At 29.5% G+C, this 21297-nt stretch overlaps 1 protein-coding gene across 1 annotated transcript in view; it reads right to left on the minus strand.

Moving 5' to 3' along the window:
* Positions 1-13406: 13406 nt before the first annotated feature.
* LOC107446636 (dual specificity tyrosine-phosphorylation-regulated kinase 1A) overlaps positions 13407-21297 on the minus strand; it is a gene marked incomplete in the record, with an annotated part of 54737 nt that continues 46846 nt past the window's right edge. The window contains 2 exon segments of the mRNA XM_043042173.2: positions 13407-15291; positions 16673-16982. Coding sequence (XP_042898107.1) covers positions 14474-15291; positions 16673-16982 — 1128 coding nt within the window.

Genomic DNA, 21297 nt, shown 5'->3' on the forward strand with positions numbered 1-21297 from the left:
AGTTTTAATTAATCAGTTTATTTTGAATCTATCATGGTTTGTAAGGTGCTCTAAAAATTCACTCTCTGGATAATTGGAATTGTACGCGATTTTCATGTAATAAGGCTCAATTTTAATGGAAGGGTCTAACTTTAAATATGCTAATTAATTTGCACAGACGATATTTTAAGTTACTAAATCAGTCACATAAACGCTCTTCCGCTGAATAGAAACGCCATTTTTTTCTCTTTTTTTACGAATTCCGTTTTTTGACTTCCAAAATATATCAGATATCTGAAAAATGCGGTCCCAATTGTTTAGTAGAACAGCAGTCAAAAATTAGACCATTTCTCGAGATCTTTTTAAGCGAATTAAATTACTTTTGCACACAATAAGACACGTTTACCCAATAATAATTTCAGGAGAAAAATAATTTTTAATATTTATCTATCATTTTTATCATTTCATTTAATAATAATCAAACGAGCTTTTTATTTCCAGGTATATGAATACTTACACTATTCTAAAGTGTGTGATTTTATCCAAAATTTGAACGGAATCGGACAAATATTTCTTAAGGATTCATATTTGAAATATACGACTGTTTAAAAATAAATATCTCAGAAACTATTCAGCCGATTTCATAAGAAATGTAGAATTTTGTCAAATAAAATTAAAAACTTCAAAAAGTTGTAAAAAATTCGAAATGCATTACAACTCAAATTTTTTTTCCGAATACTATTAAAAAATAAATAAGGACTAAAAATTATTTCTTGCGTTGATCATAAACGAATTTCAATAATTGTGTCCAAAATGGAGGAGTAAAATTTGAGATATGGTGAAGTACGCAACGAGCGTAATTCACACGTACATGTATATATATACGATAGGGAATTTTTGGGATTTTCTAGATACGTATTTTTCTAAGAATTATTGCCCATTAACTTCAGAAAATTATCTTTAATTGGCATCTTAACTTTTTATGACTCTTTGTGAAAGAACGATTTCTACGTCTTAAAATTAATAAGAGAAATCTGTTTTAAGCTTATGATTCAATATATCAATATATTAAAACTCGTATGAGGCATTCTATANTTTGTGGAATTCTAAGCTGAACCTCAAGCGTTACTCATGGGACGTTGCCTCCTTTCATAAATTAATTTTGCATTATTTAGTATATGCAGATTGGTGTTAAGTACTAATGCCAACGAGACAGCAATGCAAAGAAATGTATGCAGTATATATTCCTGTGCTTCAAAAAAAATAAATTTCGATTGTTTTTTCTTCAAGTTTTCTTTGATTTTATTGATAACAAAAATTAATAAAAGTCGTTGAACAACCGACACAATTTTTGGTTTACGACAACTAATGCTCAACTCCATAGCCTTGCACTCTTGAACCCAATCTAGAAGACAAGGGAAATCCTGGATCGAGTATTGGGAGAAATTTGCCTTTGTGGAGGACTTTTTGATGGAACTGACCCGCATTTGCTTTACATGGAGAGGAAGACTACGAGAACCTCCCACGGTTAGTCTGACGGCAAGGGGACTCTAACCCATGATCCGTCTACCACTGAGGATATTTCACGTTAACACTGTGGTCGGTGCAAGCCGGATGCGGAATTCGTATCGACCAGTCATCGTCGTGATCGAACCCCGGTTCACCTCATTGGAAGGCGAACGCTCTATCCCCTGAGCCATCGCGGCTCCCCAAAACAAATTTTATTTTATTTTATAACCGTCGTTGAACAGCCGACCCAATATTTTGGGTTTACGACTACTTATGTTCAACTATGTAGCCTTATATTTTGAGCCCAATCCAGAAGACAAGGGAACTCCTGGATCAAGTATTGGGAGAAATTTACCATCGCGGAGGACTTTTTGATGGAACTAACCCGTATTTGCGTTACATGGAGAGGACGACCACGAGAACCTCATACTGTTAGCCTGACTTCATGGGGACTCTAACCCATGATCCGTCTACCACTGAGGATATTTCACGTTAACACTGTGGTCGGTGCAAGCCGGATGGGAATTCGTATCGACCAGTCATCGCCGTGATCGAACCCCGGTTCACCTCATTGGAAGGCGAACGCTCTATCCCCTGAGCCATCACGGCTCCCCAAAACAAATTTTATTTTATTTTATAACCGTAATTGAACAGCCGACCCAATTTCATGGGTTTACGACTACTAATGTTCAACTTCGTAACCTTGTAATTTTGAACCTATCCAGAAGACAAGGAAACTCCTGGATCAGTACCCCTAGAGATATTGATTTGTTATGGGAACATGGAGGACTTTGAGACTCGACAGATTTAGCGTGCATCAGTCACCATCTACTACACGGGGAGTCTTCGGCCGGCGAGGATCGAACCCACGACCTCTTCGACATGGGCCCAGTGCCCTACCGACCAGGCCATCCCGGCCCCTCCCATAACAAATTAATATTTCTGGGGGTACTGAATTGGATATTAATCGTTCTCTGGTTCAGGTCAAAATTACGATCTGTGAATGAATGAATGAGTCCGCCCTATAAACGGGTGTGACGTGTGGTGTGGAAGAAGTCAACTTCTTAGCCATAGGTGACACCACTGGAAAACAAGAACAATCGCACCCCCTTTGCCTTAATGGTCGACCAAAACAACAACAAATGCTTAAAGTACGAAAAAAATTAATAATAAAAAAATTTTATATATGCATTCTAGTTACCGTACGATAGCTCATTAATCAAGTAATATATATAATTTCGGAGGGGGTTTAGTCCCCCTAACCTTCCTCCAAACTACGCCACTGGCGCAATGCAAGTAGCGAAAGTACTATAGTCGCTGCTTTTTTTTTCGTAGTTTGTAGTGTAGTGTGATACTTTTTTAATAAAAAAAGTTGTGCAGTGAGTAGTGTGATACTTTTTTAATAAAAAAAAGTAGTGCAGTGAGTAGTGTGATGCTTTTTTAATAAAAAAGTGGTGCAGTGAGTAGTGTAATACTTTTTTAATAAGAAAAGTAGTGCAGTGAGTAGTGTGATACTTTTTTTATAAAGAAAGTAGTGCAGTGAGTAGTGTGATACTTTTTTAATAAAAAAAGTTGTGCAGTGAGTTGTGTGATACTTTTTTAATAAGAAAAGTAGTGCAGTGAGTAGTGTGATACTTTTTCAATAAAAAAAGTAGTGCAGTGAGTAGTGTAATACTTTTTAATAAGAAAAGTAGTGCAGTGAGTTGTGTGATACTTTTTTAATAAAAAAAGTAGTGCAGTGAGTAGTGTGATACTTTTTTAATAAAAAAAGTAGTGCAGTGAGTAGTGCGATACGAAAGAAACTAGTTTATAGCAATTCCTGGCAATTACTTTTAACATTAGTTTAGAAAAGAAACACGGTTTTAACGCAACTAATTTTTCGAATTTGAAGAGTCTTCGCGGAACAGTCAATTGATGCAAAGAAACGAATGCCGGGGCTCTAGCTCAGCGTTAACAAAAATTAGGTATTTAAAATCACGTATAACTAATACTTAAACTAACCATTACGAAAAATAGATAATTAATCACTTTGGTGACTGCTAATGCACACTCGTGAAACATTGATGTTATGTCAAAGGAAGGGAACGTATTTTCTATGTACCTAATTTCTTAAAGGAAATAAAAGAACACTCAACAAAATTGCAAGACTTTGATAATTTCTTAAACTAAATATTCGCTATCGAAAAAGGCATAAAAAATTAAAGGTTAAATGAACAAATTCGAACAAAAATGTTTTGGAATAACAAACTGCCTCATGTGAATATTGTGATGTAAATAGTCATTATTTTTCCTACCTTATAAAATTTCTTTAATTTCATAAATTAATTTTTTTTAAGTAAATTAAACCAATTATTTATTTTTTTATTGTATTTTATAAAAAGCAAATATAAAATTTTTTATTCTCTTGTTAACAATCAATATAACGGCTTCCTTTTTTTTTTCAATCCAAATGTATAGCGTATTAATTTACTGTCACCACTAAATCGAACACCAAAATCTATTTTTAATTCTATGTATATTCCTTAAGTTACTCTATTTCTCGTACCACAAAAATGTTTCTGTTACTGGGTTATATTAACTCCAGCGGGTTTTTTGGTGGTTAAGCTATAGCCAAATTATTTAAAACTTTAGCATTAATAACGTGGAGTTGACTTTGTTTCCGGCTATTTCATCTGTTGATAAATCGCCAACTATGCATCTCTTTCCATGCTCCTAACTAACGGTTGGGAACAATTCAGTCACTTTTAATTTAATACTCTTGGCTTCAGAACTGAGGGGTCCGAAGGCCTCTCAGTCCGACCGCTAATTAATTGAAAATTTGTACAAAAATCATCATTTTTCCTATGCCTTCCTTATATATAAGGCTTCATTATTTTGCTGCTGCTTATTGTTTTGTTATCTTCTGTGTCATATTTGTATCTTCTAAAAGTATTTCTAAAATAAAACACGTTTCTTTATTGTTTATCAAATCTGATTTTTGGAATAAAGTATGGACATTTGAAAATAAATACATGAACTTCTTTTACGGAGACTCAACATTAACATCTTCAGGATAAATGTTCTATTGTTATTGCCTTTTCTGTAATTACATCAAACTAATAGTAATCATCAACTTCTTCATAAAATATTTCCTTGATAAATGAAAATCTTCTCCAATCAACAAATAGTAATTTCTTTCGCAAACATGAATAAATATTTCTCAATTATTCCCTTATATTTAGCGTAAGCCGTTTCTTATTCCATTTTGAACATAGGTGTAAATTGAGTTTTCCAGCAAAGTTAGTCTTCTTAAAGTAGTGAAGTAGCTACTACATTAAAAAAAGTAGTAGGAATTAACTACATTTGTAACAGAGTAGTCGCAGTTGTAATTAACTATATTCATAACAAAGTGGTTGTTAATTGTTGTAAAGTGGTTGCAAAACTGTAGTTGTAATAATAGTATAGTTTTTCCGACCTCTGGTTCAGATTAATCACAATCAAGAAATTTTTTCAATGATTTGTGCTTCCGTATGTAAGTTATTATTTTTTAAAAATTTCGATTGCTATTTGCAGTAGTGTTTCGAGTACCATTTTTTTTTACTTTTAATTAATTTCAACTATAACTTTGCATAATTTAGATTTAAACAAAGTCATTTCAAAAGTGTAGATATAATTAAAATAACGCATGGTTTCAGAAAATTTTCAATGTACTGATTCGGTGACGTCATCACACATTGGCAAGACATAATTGATTTAAAAAAATGAATGATAAAGAATGTGCAATCTACTCAAAACTCACTTTTGAGCAAATAGAGCGATAAGTTAGATAACTATACCCGCTGGTGTTATTTTATTTTAAATCTCTAAAACACAGAATCATCTTTTAACAATCCGTATTGGTAAACCCATGATAAAAATCCGCTTTTCGAACATGTCTCCTGAATGTATTAAATGTAATTTTTTTGTTTTGTTTTTTAACTTGAGGGCTAAAATTGTTTCTTGAATCCCCTGCCGGAATTTCATAACCTTAGCTTAAACGATTCCAAAGTTTCCTCTTTTCTTATAGATTATTTGCTACAGACGTGCAAATATGTTCTGGTGTCAAAAACTTTGCGATAGAGAAATAAAATAAAAATTGCTTATTATGAGTCGCTTGGGGGGGGGGAGGTAAAAATGTTGGTTAACAGTTTTTTTAGCATAATAATCTAGGAGATATGCTAGTTATTATTTGCAATAGAGGCATAATTTAAAAAATAGAAACTTAATTTGGTTATAAAAACCTGAAACTGAAGTGAATTAAATAGTTTAATACGAATAAAAAATATTTTAGGAAACAAATTAATTCGTTTTTGTTTTTAAATTAGAGGTGGGCTAAAATTATAGTTTTTTGATGATCTTTTTTTTTTAAAAAAAAAATTAGTGAAATCGATCTTAAAGTTTTGACTAATCATAATATAAAAATGGAAAAAAAAATCTGCAAAAATATGTACTTTTTATTCTATCATTTATTTATTCTGATTCATTTTTTAAGAAAAAATAGATTAAATTAATCTAATTAGATTTAGATTTTAATCGCTTCATTAAGATTTGTTCGATATTATCGTGTTTCACTGTGCTTGGCTATTTAATTCTTTATCAATATACCGGCGTAGCCTCATAACCTATATTTATTTTTGAAATCAAGCTGATTAATTAAAGTGCATTAAGTACTTTTATATTACAGTTCAGTCATAGGTAAGATATCTCTGAAACTAGAGCTACAAATTTATAATTTTTAATCTCAGTTTTTAAATTTTTCCAAACTGCTACTTACTATTATTTAACAATACTCACAACTAAGTTATTATGATATTCCTTATATTTTATTGTATTATTATTATTTGGTTACCCCACCAACGGGAACATATCCATTTAAATATTTTAAGATGGTCACTAACTTTTTTAAGAATTATATCTTAATTTTAGTTATTTCTTTTGATTTTTAGAAAGTTGTAGAAATAATATTGATTGTCGACATAACAGAAAAAAAAACTACCATATAATAGCACTTTATTGTTTTTGCACTTTATTATATTTTCAGTATGAAAAATCTCGCTGTAAAGAAATGTATTGCATTAAACAGATATACAAATTATCTGTCGTATTACAAAATAATTCATTAAATAGAAAGAAAGTTGTTTACTATTACTTCTTTTCACTTTTCTTTTCACAGTTGTTTACTATTAATAGTCACTATTATTTTTTAAAATTATATCTTAATTTTACTTATTTCTTTTGATTGTTAGAAAGCTGTAGAAATAATATTGATTGTCGACATAACAGAAAAAAAACTACTGTATAATAGCACTTTATTGTTTTTGCACTTTATTATATTTACTTTTACTTTGATCTTAATGTAATGAATATGTTAAGAATTTTATTCTTTTTAAGGGTCTCCATCTCAGTGAAACAACGAAAATATGCCTGAACAGCAAAGATGACATTTAATGAAAGGGAAATTTACCCCCACTGTTCAGTTTAAAGGGAAAACTTTGCTTCTGACTGTTGGGTTCACCCCTGTTTATTTCCATAGTGATTAAACAGTTAGGCGAATGGCGTATTTCCGAATGTGGTATATAGAAATATTCTGATTAATGACTTCACTCACCTTGAATGAAGATTAATCTAGTTTTAATGAGATAGGCGGATAGACTATTGGGCGAATCATCTCCCAAATCGAGGACTGACTACCCAAGTAGCACCTCATTTTAGATAACATCAGAAAACCAGATCGCTATTTTCAAAGCATTATATAATGTTAGATTTAATACAAATTAATATTATCTAGCGTTCGCCATTATATTATTTTGCATTGATTTTGATGCTATTTAATAATAGTTTCATATTTTCTGTTATTATGTTGCGTAATATTTTATTTTTGGAATAAGCAAAGGGGAAGATTTGAATGATAATAGAATAATTCAGCGATATAATTTTACTTAATTTTCTGCATTGTTGTGAAGCAATAAAACATAGAACAATAGTTTTTAATGTCATCGCATACATTATTTACTTAGCAATACAGAAATACTAAAAAAAAAATTATTACCGATTTCTGCTACAATCCATTTTCCTCCCACTTATTCCAAAGTATATTTTCTGTCAAGTGGAATTTTTGAATCAATATTTCAAATTTAATTAAGAAATAATACTTGAGAAGCTAAACTTTTATTTATATTTTTCTTCTTTTCTTTATACAATGAGTTTTTTGATAAGTTTTAAATCATTAATAATTTTCAAGTGTTTATTTTTAATTTTAAATGCATTCCTTTCTTTTTTAAATTTAGAAAAGAGTCAATGTTATCAATCTCTAGCCAATTTTATTATCTCTATAATAATCTCTCATTTTACTCCTGCCATCTGTAATTTCACAATTATCATACATTATTCATATTCTGGAATTATAAAATAAAAACCACACTATATAATTATAATATATTTACATTTCAATTGAGTGGAAATTTTAACTTTAAAAAAAAATTTCCTCAAAATCCTAAAATAATTTTGCTTAAATTTTTAAATTGTCATTTTTTGTAATAATTGAGACAATAAAGAAAATAATTTTAAAATATTCAAATTACTAATCCATAAATTTTCTTCCACTTCTTTTTTCCACTGAAATTAAATGGAGAAATACTTACGAAACTTTATTCTTTTAGTATCTGATATTGTACTTAACGAAACACCTGTAACAAAATATTTATTAAAACGTAGAAATTTTTCCAGAGAGCGAAACCAATAAAGCACCTAATATTTTTTATAATGTAAAAATAATTTTACATGGTCGCATCAGAAATTTTTAACAGTTATTATTTAATTATTATTAAACAATAATTATTTTAAGGTGCTATGTACTAAACCAACAATTTTAGCCAAATAATTTACGTAACATTTAAATTTCAAAAACAAAAAAAGTAGTAAATATTGTGCTCTATCTAAATTAAATTTTCACATGCATTGCACACAAGAATGAGACGAAAAAAACATAACATTTTTAGCATCATCCTTCAAGAGCTGCTTTTAGTATTAATGATCAAAAATCGACGAACATCAATTACTCTTTTGAGAACGCAGACATCAAAAAATTTATTTTTGTTTAAAACAATTCAATTGCTTGTATTTTACTGATTAAAGATTACATAGTAAACGGGTTTGCAAGTTACTCCCCCCCCCTAAAAGTAGGTATTATTTGTCAACATTTTATATAGAACTTCTTTAAAAAAAAAAAGGAAATGCAAAAATTGAGCAAAAGTCGGAGTCAAGTTTCTGGTATTGATGAATTAAACATTAAAGAAACTATATTATGCATTTAAAAAACATGTTTTCGCAAAGAATATACAGGACCTTACAGATGAAAATTTAAATAACATTCTTTTCTACATTGAATTTTTAGTATTATCAATATTTTACTATTATATTATTTTAAACATGATGATGTATATATATATAATAACGGTGTAACCACACCGTTATTTTTTAGTTAATTAGTAGTCAAAGCAGCATGATGAACGAGTCCATGCTGTGCATAATCTTTTTATTTAGCAGCGATGGTGAAAGCATGCATCTTAGCCTCCTCCCGCTGGAGATGGGGGGAGACCCATGTCCCGTCTAAGCAGACGGATTTTATTTAAGCATGATAAACAACAAAAAGCCACGCAAAAACTAGTGCTCTGCGTTTTATAGGATGATTAAACAGTGTAAAAAAGTCCAGTCATATGCTTTTTCTGTATTCTTACGCCTCATCAAATTTATTTATTACTCAAAGCAAATCGTTTAATCTTTCCTTATATGGAAGTGAAAGATCTTAAAATAACTTCTCTTTTGAAGTATAAATCTAATTATTATTCATTGGCATGTTTTTAGCCTTGAAGTCCCAAAATAGAATTTCTACCCTTATCCTTTACTAAAGATATTTTATGAATAGGAATGAAGTTTTAATGCTTTTATTAATACAAAAGTATTTAATTTTTGTATTACATATATATAATATACAGTCAAACCCCGCTATAGTGAACCTTCAAGGGACCGAAATTTCGGTTCACTATAACCGGGAGTTCACTATACCCGGTCCGCAAACAATTTCGACCAATGGCTCCGAACTCCTTCTTATTACACATTATTTAAATAAATGACCAATAAAATGAATTACAAAAATGACTGAAAAATAGTACGTAGTAAAAAAAATTTCTCTCTCTATATATATCTATATCTATTTATATATATATATAGATAATTACCGGATTAAAAATATAAGGATTAGAGTAGCAATAACTGTTAAAAAAAGGCGATAAAAAGAAGGAAAAAAATTCTGATTTGAAATAAAATTGAAAATTGTCAAAAATTAAGTGCACGTTTAAATAGATTCGAGTGTCGTATAAATACATATTAAAAAATATGGATTCTCAAAACCATGTGGAAATACGTAGTGCCCAAGAATCCAATAGAAAAATTGCTTTAATTTTCGATAAAAATTGTCACAAATAAAGCTCATTAGTAAAGCTTAAAGTAATTCAATATATCGCGCGTTATTATAATATCGTATTAAAAAGATGAGGATTATAAGAAACGTGAGGAAATCCTTGGAACCTCCAAAAACACGATTAAAAAGTCACCATGATTAACTATATGAAATAAGCGCAAATAAAGAGCTTCAAAAGAGATAAATAAAATTCGAAATCCACGCATCATAATTTTGTCGTATTAAAAATATTATGATTTTTAAAACTTTGGAAATTCGTAGCGATAACCACCGAGAAAAGAGATTGAAAAAGTGATTTAAATTCATTTAGATTTAACGCGTCAAAAAACTTAATTCAAAATTTCTGTTTTCTTTCTTTTTTTTTTGTTACTATTTTCTAAAAAAAATATTTTTTATTATTATTATTTTCAGGTGCTGCACCCTAATCATACAATGCATTATTTATGGATCATGCGGGGTGTTATTTACTCCGCAAGATGTAAATAATTGTGACGAAGCTACTTGACGATTGAAAAAGTTTTTCTAGTTCGCCAACCGAATTTATTGAAAAATTGCTATTTATTGTTTAATTGTTAATAAATTGGCTAATTTATTGTTTTGTTTTATAAATAAATGTTTATTTATTATTAATCTGAGGTGTCTTTCACAAAAAGTTGCGCTGGATCAAAAGTAATGAAATAAATGATAATTTTAAGTTCGAATGTTCGATCGAATACTTTAATCTTATATAATATTAGCTGTAAAAATAGAAGATAGGATTCAGGAGTATAGCGCTTTTTAGCATCTTTCTAATGCTAAATTATATCGTTTTGCTATCTGGTTAGATTTTAAAAAAAAAAAAAAAATTGCTATCTTCCCCCTTTTCTTCCCGCTTGCTTATTGAAAAATAAAAGTTTAAATACATTGTTTCTTCTTTAAGTAAAATGTTGAAGTTTACTTATTACTCTGGCAACGAAATTACCCTACAAACTGTATAGCATTGCATCCTTCATTGCCACGACAGTGCCGATGACACCCTTCTCTGATAATTTACGATCTGCAGGTACAGATGATGGTCACCTATAGAAACTAAGGCTTGTTGAATTTCTTTTAGCAAACCCTTCAGGGGAATCAAGCAAACCCTTTGGGGGGAATCAAGAAAACCCTTTGGGGGAAGAATACTAGTTTTCAGTAATTTCACCTCTGGCAATGTTCTAAGTAAAATTAATTTTGTGAAGAAAAGCAACTTTCTGCTTTTTAAAAAAAAAAAAAAAAAAAAGGAAAATTTCTGCATTTCTTCAGTTAAATAATAATTTTATAACTTTTCAAAGTACATTATTTATTTAAACGTTTTATAACAATTTTGTTTTCTTTTCTTTTATCAGTATATGATTTGCTTAAAATGCCCCAATTTTAGTAAAAATAATTTCAAAAACATACAATTATTGCCCTCCTAATCAGTATAAAATAATGTGAACTTGTTAGAGTAGTATTGCATTTTTTTTATTAAATCTTAGTTTTTTTTCTTCCATCTATGGTGTTTTCTTTTACTTTTTATGATTTAAAATAGTTACAATTAAAATTAAAATCATTAGTTAATTATTTTTTATTATTATCAGCGAGATTCCTTAAAACAAACTTTAAAAAAATAATATATTTTGACATTTCATTTCTTTAATGTTGATTTTCAGATTTCAAGATTTTGTGTGTTTCTAACTTTAAATTTAGTTTCCTTTTTTATAAATTTCTCGATAGAAAGCTTAAAATTATGTCAAATTTGAACAAAATTGAAACTTATAACTTTGTTCGTTACCCCTCCTCCCGGTAAATAGGAATCTTAAATATATTATTTTTATTTAAAAAATAAAATTTCAAAATACTTACTGTTCGACATTGAAAATCGAAATTAGGTTTTTTACGTTAGAAAAAAAGAGACTAAAATTTGAAAGAAAAAAAAAAGAGCATTAAAGAGTTTAATCTTATAAATTTGGAAAGCGAAAATAATAATAAGAATTTTTTTTTTTTTGGACAGAATATTTCCTATGTGTGCTATTCTTTAAGGTGGTGTAATACAATTTGAATTTAAGTTGTAAGGTTTTTCAACAATGGCAATTGAATATTGTTTTTCTTAGGGGGGGGGGGACTAAAATTTTAAAGTCACAGTGAACACTATAAAACTATACAGAAAAAAGCTACATCGCAAAACATATATTTTTTGGACCGACATATTTTCTAGGAGTGTAAGTTTCGAAAATGTATCATACCTTTTATTTTTGTGCATTAATTTTCAAAAATGACAGTGCTATGTAGAGATTTTTATAGAGGTAAAAGTAAAATGGCTAAATTTTAATGCTACAAGAGACACTTCAGATATTAATTTCAGATATTTACACTTCGAAACTAATACTTCATAAACATAAAAAATTTATACTAGTGTCAATCTTTAACCAAGATATATCGCACCATTTTAAAACTTAGCACTTCTTGAAAAGATATAAGTTGTTAAGTATTTTTTGGGATGCAAATTTTTGAAATGTAATTCTAGAGTGCCTGTTGTTACGTTACAATTTTCGTTTTTACAATTTTCAAAAGTACATTTTTGTGTCTGATTCCGTATCTTAAGATATTGTCTGCTCTAATTAATTTGCATATTTGAAGCATTTTTTTCAACTTCTCGAATCATGAAGAATGAATCATAGTACGTGAAGATCCAGTCATTAGATCGAAAGTTATTCAGGGCGGTCGTTTTTTTTAGCGCTCTGTACATTTTAAATTACTTTTATTCACTAACATTCACTGAAAACATTTAAAGAAAAAAAGGGTGACTTTCCTCAAAAAATACACAAGTGAAATGAAATCTAAAGAGGTAACTCAAACTAAATTGCTATTTATGAAAAACTTTAAAAAGAAGTAAATTTGTATAATGCAACAAGTGTCACAGCATGAGTGTCACACTAAATGGGATTAAATATATAAAAGTTTTTTTTTTTAATGGAATCATAGTAATTGTTATATATGTTTAACCATCAGTGTTACTGCAGAAATCCAAAAATTCTTGAACAAATTTGTGTAACTCATAAGATGATTTCAAGCAAAGGAATCACTTAGAACAACTATTTATTAAAATTATTTCATTAAAATAATGACTAGAAAATAACTTTAATTGTGAGATATAAAATTTTTACATTCATTTAAACATTGTTATTTTAACAACATAATCGAAAATATGACCAAATTTGGCGTTTAACAGACTTAGCTCTTTTTGGAAATTAATAATTTGCATTTACATTGTTTAAGAATTTTTCAATTGATATCTGTAAGAAATTTATATCTTATGATTATTAGAAGCTTTTTAAGGATAGCATGTATTTCAGAAATAATATTTGTGTAGTTTAAATGAGATAGCTCTTTAATTTTTAATGCTAAAACAGATAATAAATAATTCAATGCAACAACTCAAATTTTTATTTCAACATATTTTATAAAAACTATGAATCAAGATGTGAATAAATTATGTAACTATAAAATAAATAATAAGTCAAGTTAATGGCTTGTGATTAACTACATTTTTGAGAGATGATATCAACATACAATAAAAAAGGTCATAAAAATAAATCAGTTTGGGAGAAATGAGACAAAAGTTTGTATCAAATTTGAGTAAAACAGTTAACAAATCAAAATAAACAAAAATCTAGGAACATTATTTATGATTTTTTTTATTTAGAAACTCATCAGATGAAAGACAACACATTTACCTTCCTAAAATTTCAAACATGGACAACATGACATGAACTTATGAATTTCAGATAAATAAGTCTGATTAAGATGATTAAACCCTGACGTCCCATGACAGAATAAAAATATTATTTGAATCTTCAGGAAGGTAATATGAGTGACAATATAGGTTTAAGCAGAAGTTATTGATTGCTGACTGCATTATATGAATACATTATTAATGTATTATGTGTATGTACGTATGTATGTGAATATATATATTTATATATATAGATATATTTATAAATATATATATTTATATATATATGTGAGTGTGTATGTAAATATATATATACATGTGTTTATGTATAATATGTACACAAATGCAGAAAAACTATACAAGAGAGAAATACCTCTCTTATTTACATTTCAAATAAACTGAGGAAAAATTATCACTGAAAACATGTGCTATGCTTCTACTTCATGACTCTTCTATGATATATTTCATCATAGAATGATACTATTTATATGATGCTTCCACTGGCAAAGCAATAAATAGTCACATAGCTATATACTATTTACAAAATAAATCAGTGACTTCTACACTACTGCCAGTGGAATTCTTTCAATGTTGGAAAAGTACTGTTCTTTTGCCATGGTCTTCTCAATGATTTTTAACAATTTTAATAAATAGTTTTTGATTAGCTTATTAGTATGAAGCTTTTGAAAAATAAAGAAAATGGCGAAAGAACAGTTATTTGCCAATAAATCTAATATACTACAGGGATATCTTTGTCAATGGCTAGCAACAGGACTTTGCTCAACACACACACCAACCATTGGTGATTCTTCCCTTTCAGATGATTGTTTTTGAGATGAAATTTCTGTGGAAGGCTGTGTGGTGGGGGACTGATGTAAACCCAATTGAGAAAAGTTTGTGCCTAGGTATGAAGGAACTGTTGTTTGCACACTATACACTGCTCCAGTGTAGAGTACTGGTTGATAGCCCCCCAGTTGTACATTCAAAGATGTAGGTGCACAATCTATTGAAGTAAAGAGGCTATTGCTAGCGTCCATCGGCATTAGTTGGGAAGACACAGTTGTTGAGGAAGAGCATGCTTGGCTTCGACTGTTGTTGACAGCACTAAAAGTTGATGGTGGCTGGAAAGACTGGAGGGGATCAAAACCAACTGCACCCATTACATGTGATGCACTTGACTGTGTTGGATGAAGGTGTCTTCGATAGGAATGGTTATGGCTATGAAGATGAGAATATCCTGCACGACTAGCAGGAGCACTAGAGTGAGTATGTTGACCAACTGTAACTGTTCCACTTGCAATACTAGGAGTAACAGTTACAGGAGCACTCGCTACCCCAATAGAATTCCATGCATGCAGTTTTTGAGAGGAACGAAATATACCTGTGCCAGCTATACTAGTTATTGGGCTCTCACATTCCATAGCTGACAAAGATGCAGTAGTTATAAGAGCTGTTCCATATTGTAAATTACATGATCCAGTTTGAGTATAACTATGCTGCAATTGTCCATAAGGGTGCTGATGTGTTGGATCAGAACGTGCCCTTCCAGTTGCTTGAGGAGGTGCTGAAGAGGCTGCAAAATACATTAAAGTATCAATAATCACCACAATCTAACAAAATTAAACAAAAAGAGATTAATGCTATAAATACTATGAGTTTGTAAACAAAATAGTTTTATAATAACAAGACTGCTGATTACTATGCTTCTTGCAAAATATTTTATAGAGTGGTAGACAATTAAAAACTAAAGCTTTCTAAGCTTGTGCTAATTTTGCAAAATTTTAAAAGCCTCAACACAATAAAGCAGGAACAAAGGGGCACTTTATATGAACTATAGAATCATTTACATTATCATAGAAAATAACTTTAAACCAAATTTACAAAACAAAAAATCAAACATTAAATAAACTTAGCTACTACTGATAGAGATTTTCCCATAAAGCATAGAAAGTTGGCAGCTCTGTAAATACTAATTTATCCAGATAAACTGACAATTGATATTTAATCTACTCTACAGTATCTTTGCAAGCATGTAAAATGCAAGCTTGCCAACAATCAGAGTTATAGAGAGCATCCCTCAAAGATTGCTTGGGATTTTTTTCTGATTAAGTTATATCATTACAATTAGCATTTTCAGAAAAGTAATTTAGTGTTATATATTACTTGCTTATATAATTTTCAAGAATTTCTTTGTTTTTAGAATTTTTATCATTATTCAAATCAGTTTCATCAGTTTAAATAAAAATAAACTTTCAAAATGAGATACAAAATGAGATACAGATTTAAATTTCCTATTGATAATATCTAATTACATATTTTAATTGTTCTAAATTTTTGAGACAAAACTCACTGAATTTCTAAAAGTGATTTAGTGGTTATAAAAGGTGAGTTATACAAGCTTTACTTAAATAAGATTAGGAAAAATAACTTCTCTTATTCTCATAAAACAAATATTTTATTCGTCACTAATTTTTAAAGGTATTGTGATGCTGCATAATATTTTATCATAAAATTTTAATTAGCTTAAAAAACATCATAAGAATGCAAAATCAAAAATATAACCAAAAACCAAAGTTGGTCAAAAAGAACAAACTTGAATTCCATCAATATGAATCATAAAATGAGATTTGTAAATTGTTTGATTATTAATCAAGAAGGATTTGATTTTCAACTTTAATTTTCTAACACACTGGTTTAATGGGTACAATAATTGGGGTTTCATTGTAATGTTAAATCTAATTCATAATACATTAAGGCTCTCATGACAAAACTTTTGTTTATTTACACACACACACACACACACACNTAAATATATATATATATATATATATTCAAATACCTTTGATAAAGTTAAAATTTTGTGGAGTACTAAAAATCAATTGTAATTATTAAAAAATTTTACTAACTATTCATTTTTACATTAAAAATTTACATTACAAAAAAATATAACTTACAAGAGCTACCAGAGCTAGACCCAGATGGGCCAGTATTTGAAACAGAGCCTTGTTCCATTGCTGGACTTGTGCTGGCACTGTGAGTAGTATTTGTACTTTCATCAGTTGTACGTTTAAAAAAGCTGTGCTGTAAGGCATGATATGGACTAATTCTTGTTTTAGCATCATAATCCAACATTCGAATGATGAGATCTTTGAATTTAAGATAATCAGAGACGGAATGACCTGTTTCTCCGAGTCGTCTTCCCCCAGGTCCACCGGTTTCAACTCCAAGGATATCATGGAGCTTTCTAGAGCCTGGTGGTTTATACTGAAAATAGAAATATATATATATATATATAAAGCAGTCTGGAATTTTAAAAATGTTAATTTTAAGTTCATAAATAATGTTATTCGATAGTTTGAAACAAAATAATTATTTCCAAACAAACTTAAAAATATGGGAAAGTTACAAATAGGATATAAGTACAAGGAATTTCATGTGTGGTAATAACATTGAATAAAATATATCAGACATTTAAGAACTACATGCAAATTAATGGCCATACTGAAAAATAGATTGCAAAATGGTGGAATCGTCACATCAAAATTCAATGATCAAATATGTAATTAAAGTTTTTAGTGCCGTAATAACAGTAAAAAATTTATCAAAACTCTGTATGGATTTGCAATAGAAACATAGCAAATAGAGGGCAGCGAGAAGTGAATTTGAAAAGAGCATTAATTTCTATATCGTAATGTTATTTTTAAATGTAAAAAACAATCTACAAGCCAATATTGGGGTCTCTGTGTTTTGCAATATTGGCCCTAGAATAGCTTTCAATAATGAGTCAATATTATTTTCTATGTTGGAGACTTACAGACTTAAAACGTTGGGTAAACATTATGATGGCCAGATTTTTTAATATTGGTCCTAGAATGGTATTCAATAATGGACCGATATCATTTTCTCTGCAGTTTCTTCATGGATTTATAATGTTGGTTAAACATTGGGATGTCTAAATGTTTTAATATTGGTCCTAGATAGAAATGAATCTTGCTCCAATATTGAAAGTCATTCTAGGATCAATATTAAAAAATCTAGACATCCCAATATAGGTCCCTCGGTGCATGTTTTTATGGGACCCATTTTCGTCAATTTTGCGACAAATGTCAATTTTGTACCTTTCTGTGACAAAAACAGATATGTGAACTATGCAAAATTAACAAAGACAACAGGCCTTCCTTGCACCTCCATTACATAAAAGAAAGTGATTCGTCGGGAACAGGTGTGAGCAAAGGAATGTGAACCTTTAGATGAACAATGAAGCTGGTAAGAATGAGGGGAATCACTTTGACATTGTGTCCACTGTAAATGAAAATCGGAAAGCCTGATCATGCATGCATTGCACTGCTGTCCCCACCCCTTCAGTGACTGATGTGAAAGATACATCAAAACATTTAGCAGCATTTCGTTGGAAATTTTCTTAGTGTGAAGGTTCATTTTGATTTTAATCTTAAATATCATAGAAATTTTTTTTGTTGTTGAAAATGTCCTGTAAAGGCATTAAATACTATATATTGAGGACAAAGTAAAAATTTTAAAGCTGTTGACTGCTATTCTCAATTAACAAAAATTTTAAGTCTCCCTGTTGCTGCGATAAATTGCATTATTTCCAAGAATGATATTTTAAACTCTTCATGTTCCGCTTTGTCCTCGAAAATAAAAATAGTAAAAAGAGGAAAATACAAAGATGTTGAAGAAAAACTTATTATATGGTTTAAACAAGCAAGATCTTTGAAAATTCCTGTTAACGGAACTCTACTTGGAGGGAAAGCTTTAGAGATTGTGGAGAAATTGAACATTGATTTCACGCCTTTAAATGGATGGATTGATTGGATGAAAAAGTTAGCTGGATTAGTTTATAAAACAATTAAAGGAGATTATAACAGCGTTGATTCACAAGAAGCTGAAAAATGGAAAGCTAAATTACCTGAACTTATTTCAGGTTATCAACCAAATGACATTTTTAACATGGAGGAATGTGGACTGTTTTTCAATCTTTTACCCGATAAAACTTATGCATTTAAAGGTAAACGCTGTCATTGAAGAAAAAACAGTAAAAAACATTTCACACTTTTAGTTATAGATAAAATGAATGGTACAGAAAAATTACTAATTTTAGCTATCAATAAAGCAAAAAATTTGTGTATTTTTAACCATTAACCGTTAGAATTTTGTTTACGTTTAATAAGTCATTTTTTTCCATTCCCTTGAAAAACTTCAAGCAGGTTCCACTGTATATATTTAATTGTGCAATATGTAAATTTTACTTGTTCACTTAGGATTTTTTTTTGTTCCTCTTGAAATACTGCAATGTCCTAGATTTTATTACTAACAGATCATACACACTCCTCTTTTTTATTTTTACTCAACAGTTAAACATCTTTAGTGAAGCCAAAATTCCCGAGATTTTTTTACCAATTAGTGTCTTCACCGACACTCTCTGAGTTTCCCGAAAACACCTGTCTCTTTCTTCTGTTGCAAAAACGAAACAAAAAATATTATAAATAAAAGTTAAGGTTTGGTCACCAAATTTACATTTTCCAGCTCTGAATGCTACCTCTCTCTAGTATAAAACAGAATAAGATTTTCTATTTTAAAAATCTTTTGGTGATTTAAACATGCCAGATCTGGATTTTTTTATCAAAAACAAAGCTGCATTTTTTGCCCCACTAATCCCTGTCAGAAGTTTCTTCACAGCAAATTTGCTCTTTTACCTCAAAAGAGGAAATGTAAAACTGTCTTCTTCTCTTTATCTTTATGCTGCGGCAATTATGTTACGAATTTTCACTCACGGAACAGTAATTTTCCTTGTTTAATTCTGTATTCAAGCTTTTTGTTAATTTTCCGATGGTTGTTCTGAGGGCCTTGAGTGAGGACTTCTCACTTTTTCACTATTGGGTGATGTTTTAGTGACATTACTAAGTGTATGTTGCTATCAGCTGAATAATTCGGCTAACATTTAAAGCATTGCACAACATAAAAGGATCATTAATGATACATTAAGAATAAAGTTAGAGATTATCCTTGAAAAGCAAAAGTCCTTTCTTGGTTAGTGAAATGTAAAATTTGTCGTGAATATGTGATTAACATTTTAGTTCCAAATTTGTAATTGTGTTCATATAATAAGATGTTTTAATAAAAATTGATGTTTGAATGAGGAATTTGCCTTTATTACTGACACTCATGTCACCACTATGAATTTGTCAACTGGTTGCCATGAGCAGTGAAATGGCAGAATAATATCAATGGTTGAGAAGGAGGATCAGTTTTATCTAACGTTTAAGAAACATAAAACTACCACCTCCAACTAATAACATAAAACTACCTCCCAATTTACAAGAATGAATGTTTCATTTAATTTCAATTCCACTACGACTGCAATTCACTTGCTCAAAATTTTGATTTAATTTTTTCCCTTCTTTTCCGATCCAATAGGGATCTCTGTAAAACTTTGTTTGCACCCTTATTAAATTGTTTCCCCTCAACGCTTTTTTTTTGAGAAATTTTATTTCTCCTAACTAAATATAGCTGAGGGTCAGGGTTGGGGTTTTGGACGTCCTAAACTGGTTTTCGACAGGACACGTGGGTTTTACTGTCTTAAACTGGGTAAAACTGTCCTAAACTGGGTAAAACTGTCCTAAACTGTCTTAAAGTGTCCAAAACCTTGAACTTTTGTAAAAGGTAAAAATTCTACAGGCGTAACCATTGTACACACCTATAGAATTTTTACCATTACATGTAATTACATGTATCAATAAATACTTGATATTTTTTATACAATTTACTATAACTTAGTAAAAGAAAATAATATAATATAATAGGAAAAGGTTTATAACTTTTGAAGCTTCACAATTCATTGAGCAACAAAAGTGAATACCTAATCCTTTAAATATAAATATGCTTTTAATACTGATAAATAATATTTTTGCTTAAGGATAAATATGGCAATATTAAAAAATAATAATTTTTCTTAAAAAAAATACTAAATTTGTTCAAAAATTAACCTTTTATTTTTCACAATATTTTTTTTTAAAAATTTTATAATTTCTGCATTACAGGATGATAAAAAAGACATCTATTTTTAAAAAAAATTGTTTTTAAATATAAATATATTAGTTTAAATTGAAAATACAAAATAACTGAAATGTATTAACAGTTTTGAAGGGCATAACATCAGTTTCAGTTACTGACACTGGTAATGTACCACCACTATGCTAAAAGAATTGTACATTAATGAAATAACAGTATTCTTGAATAGTACTATAGGTAAATAACCCTGCTTATGACTAACCAAGCACTTAGTCTCTAATAGCTTAACCTGTATGGCAAGGTCCAACTTCAGTTATGTACTATTGAATGCTAGGACCAATTGAACTAGATTACTGATTAATCTTCCTTTGTTTAATGTTTAAATTGAAGAGCCGAACAATATTAATAACATACTTTTAAAAACAAATATTCTGTAGTAGATTTAATTATCAATATGTTATTAGTTCTATGTTTATTTTACCTCTTAAATATTGTTCAGATAAAATTGTGACATAATTTGAGTAAAAGGGTTTTGGACAGTTTAAGACAG

The sequence above is a fragment of the Parasteatoda tepidariorum genome, chromosome X2, assembly GCF_043381705.1.
Source record: "Parasteatoda tepidariorum isolate YZ-2023 chromosome X2, CAS_Ptep_4.0, whole genome shotgun sequence".
Lineage (NCBI taxonomy): Eukaryota > Metazoa > Arthropoda > Arachnida > Araneae > Theridiidae > Parasteatoda > Parasteatoda tepidariorum.